This window comes from Cynoglossus semilaevis, chromosome 1 (genome assembly GCF_000523025.1).
Source record: "Cynoglossus semilaevis isolate Cse_v1.0 chromosome 1, Cse_v1.0, whole genome shotgun sequence".
In the NCBI taxonomy this organism is placed as follows: Eukaryota; Metazoa; Chordata; class Actinopteri; order Pleuronectiformes; family Cynoglossidae; genus Cynoglossus; species Cynoglossus semilaevis.
This window is the reverse complement of record NC_024307.1, coordinates 2486184-2490114: the sequence shown is the minus strand read 5'-3', so window position 1 is coordinate 2490114 and position 3931 is coordinate 2486184. Positions and strand designations below refer to the sequence as shown.

The 3931-nt window shown below is 43.9% G+C and overlaps 1 protein-coding gene across 1 annotated transcript in view; it reads left to right on the top strand.

The window, feature by feature from the left end:
• Positions 1-3931, top strand: part of clic4 (chloride intracellular channel 4) — a 24023-nt gene that overhangs the window by 17135 nt on the left and 2957 nt on the right. Inside the window, exons 3-5 of the mRNA XM_008314960.3 lie at positions 142-267; positions 440-546; positions 2376-2557. Of these exons, the coding sequence (XP_008313182.1) occupies positions 142-267; positions 440-546; positions 2376-2557 (415 nt within the window). The remainder of the gene's footprint in view (positions 1-141; positions 268-439; positions 547-2375; positions 2558-3931) is intronic.

The following is a 3931-nucleotide window of genomic DNA, read 5'->3' as shown; positions in this document are numbered from 1 at the left end:
CTCAGTCAGAGACAAACAGAAACACAGCTGTAGTCAGAGCAGGATGAGTCACGGCCCTTTAACCCTACGTTAAGTCAACAGTTGGTTGGTGGATCGTGGTCCTCCAACTGACCTCTGACCTTCTCACTCCTTGTCTTCCAGGAAACCGGCGGACCTCCAGAATCTGGCTCCAGGCACTCACCCGCCCTTCATCACCTTCAACGGCGAGGTCAAGACTGATGTCAACAAGATCGAGGAGTTCCTTGAGGACGTTCTCTGCCCACCAAAGTGAGCCATTTCACATCGCCGTGGCAACCGCCTGCCACACCTCTTACCCAAACACACTGCACTCTCTCTCTGTGTCTCTCTCTCTCCCTCTCCACTCATACTTACCTGGAAAATAATGATCAGTCAGGGACAGGGTCTGACTGTTTGTTTACGTGAGTCTGGTTCTGTGCAGGTACATCAAGCTCGGAGCTCGACACCCTGAGTCCAACACAGCTGGTATGGACATCTTTGCCAAATTTTCTGCGTACATCAAAAACTCCAAACCTGATGCAAATGAGGGTAGGTGGCCCATGTGTGTGTGTGTGTGTGTGTGTGTGTGTGTGTTGACACATTGTAGAGATCAGAGCAGGAAAAACCAGAGAGCAGCTTCCACTCTCTCTCTCTCTGTGTCTCGCCCTGTAAACGTAGCCCGGCTGAGCTGTAACAGGATTGCAGTATCACAACTCACTAGATAAGATTATTGGAGTCATGTGACCGATCCGGAGCCTCCTGTCCCGGCTCCAACACTCGCCGCCCTTGTTTCCTCACAATGGTGTTGGTGATCCTCAATTAAATACCAAGACTTTGTGTCATGTGTTCTCCACCCTGGGAAAACACGGAGCCGCGGTCAGCTGGACGTGAGAGACCGGGCTGTGTCAACACTGAGGAGGTTCTGTGATCAGTGCCCTGCACAGTAACAGGGAACTTTGGAACGGTTCTCTGAGCCAGGTTTATGTGGGACTAAGATGTCAGGTGGTTGTTTTTTAATTAAAGAGTGAAGCAAAGAGTGAACTAATAGCATGAGCTAATAAAGTGAACCAAAGAGTGAGTCAAAGTTATGTGGGACTAAGATGTCAGGTGGTTCTTTTTTTAATTAAAGAGTGAAGCAAATAGTGAACTAAGAAGAAGAGTGAACGCATGAGCTAATAAAGTGAACCAAAGAGTGAGTCAAAGAGTGAACTAATTGAGTGAACTAATAGACTAAAGCAAAGAGTGAACTAATAGAGTAAACTAATAGCATGAGCTCATAGAGTGAATCAAAGAGTGAGTCAGAGTGGATAGAAGAGTGAACTAATAGCATGAGCTAATAGCATGAGCTAATAGACTAAAGCAAAGAGTGAACCCAAGAGTGGAACTAATAGCATGAGCTAATAGAGTGAACCCAAGAGTGAGTCAAAGAGTGAACTAATAGACTAAAGCAAAGAGTGAACCCAAGAGTGGAACTAATAGCATGAGCTAGTAGAGTGAACAGAAGGGTGAACGAATAGCATGAGCTATTAGCATGAGCTAATAGAGTAAAGCAAAGAGTGAACTAATAGAGTGAACCAAAGAGTGGACAGAAGAGTGAACTAATAAAGTGAACCCAAGAGTGAACTTATAGCATGAGCTAATAGAGTGAGTCAAAGAGTGAAGAAGAGTTCATGGATTAAAACTTCTAACCTTCTAAAATCGATTTCACATGTATGAGTCTGAAACTGAAGTTACAATAAACTGTCACGTTGTTCTGACTCTACTGATCCTGTCTACATGCAGGGTCATTGAATTATTAATGATGAAATGCTGCCCTCGTGTGGCTGTTCAGCATGCGTGTAGTTCAGCCTCGTGTGGAGCGGTGGTGACGTTTTATCGTTGAAAAAAAAAGTTGATCATTTTATACTTTTGAATGATCGACTGCCTACACCAGGCACAGACAAACTACGGACCGGGGCCCGGATGCGGCCCATCTGGTTTTCTAATCCGGCCCGCCAAATTTGTCTAAAATATTGTATTAATTTATATTATCATTATACTTATGCCTTTTCCCTGCAATGCCCGCATTTCCCCGTTAGAGGGCGTAGATAAGGTTAAACGCATTTCAGTCTTTTAAATCAGCCATCATTGTGGTAAATATGAGGAGCCACACTTTTACATGTGGCCTTTTCTGCCCTAATACCTTCAGAAAAATACAGCAGACCTCTGCTGGCCAGTAGTGGTACTGCAGCCAAAGTGGCATCTACCTGTGGTTTCAAAATTATTAATAACTAAATAAATAAATCCAGCGCTGCCTGAATTTAACGCGAGTAGATAATATTTTTATCAATTTTTTTTTTTTTTTAATATGTTCAAACATGTCTCTCGTCTCCTCGCAGGTCTGGAGCGCGGCCTGCTGAAGACGCTGCAGAAGCTGGACGAGTATCTGCGATCCCCCCTGCCTGACGAGATCGACCACAACAGCATCGAGGACGTCAAAGTGTCCACTCGCAAGTTCTTGGACGGAGATGAAATGACTCTGGCTGACTGTAACCTGCTGCCGAAACTGCACATAGTCAAGGTGAGGGACGGGGGGGGGCGTGAAGGGGGGGGGGCAGAACAGATGAGTCATTGTTATTGACATCAGTTCCTTTATTTCTCACGCTCTCTGCCAACGGTGATGTTAAAAGTAAACGGGAAACTTTCCCACAACACGGTTTTTAATTTATTTTCACTGACGAGTCCAAAGACACAGTTCGTCGTGTCAGGACACAAAGAAAACGCCGGCGTTGGTCTGTTGTCAGTACACGTAGATGCTCAAATGTTACATTTGGATTTCTGACTCATGGCGCTATTTTAACGTAGGGAAAAATCTCACAGTTTCTCACAGAGAAACTGAAATGTAACAAAATGTAGAATTGAATAAAGAGATCTTTTTGTTTCTGTTTACTGCAGGGGTCGCTAACGTTTCTGAAACTGAGAGTTTCCTCAAGGGCAGTTAGTAACAAGAAGAGCTACTTGTTTGATACAGAGTTTCTCAACAACGTGATAATAATCAGTTCTGGGACAGACAACAGTTGACACTGAATCCATTTGAATATCACTGCAGGTGGAACTGATTCAAAAGGCACAGCAACAGTACCATTGTTGACTAGTTTGATTTTTAGAACATACCCCACGGGCACCTAAACTAGTTTTATTTTTAGAACATACCCCTGGGGTAGTTAACAGGGGTTACCAGGTGACCCCTGGCGCACCACGTTGGTGACCCCTGACTCTATGTGAAACCTGGGCCTCTTTAGTTGAACACCGTCCTCATATACTCACAGGAATTGAAGAAAGACACACGGCTGTTGACAGACATGATCAAAGGTTTGTGTTTGGGAATGTGTGTAGGATGAGTTAATCGGGTGGAGCTATGTGGGCGGAGCTAGAGGCTTAAAGGTTGCTAGCAAACTGCGTCAGACTCATCCAGATGTTTTTCCTGAGCCCTTTAAGGAAGTTATTTTGTCCAAATATACAAATATGCAGCTGGAACCATTTTTATAATTTTATTTTGTCTGTTCACATCTACTAGAAATTTCCTTCTGATTTTGGATGTAACGATCCATCGGGAATTGGTAAAAAATCAACACAAGTGCGTGACAATTCACATTGATTAAAATAAAAAAAAATAACGCATCAAGGTGTAAGGTGTAGGCTGTTATCTCAAAAAGTCACTGGTCATACCATGACACTACACACTCTAATACAGTAGGGGGCAGTATGCGCCTAAAAACGTAAGACCAGACCAGACCAGTTTGACCAGTTTAACCAGAGCAGATCAATGGTGATGTTCCAGTGTTTCTGGACAGAAATGGGACTTTTTTATCTTCTGTTGTTGAAGAGAACCATGTCAGTTGCTGAGGTTCACAGACCAATGTCAGTTGATGAGGTTCACAGACCATGTCAGTTG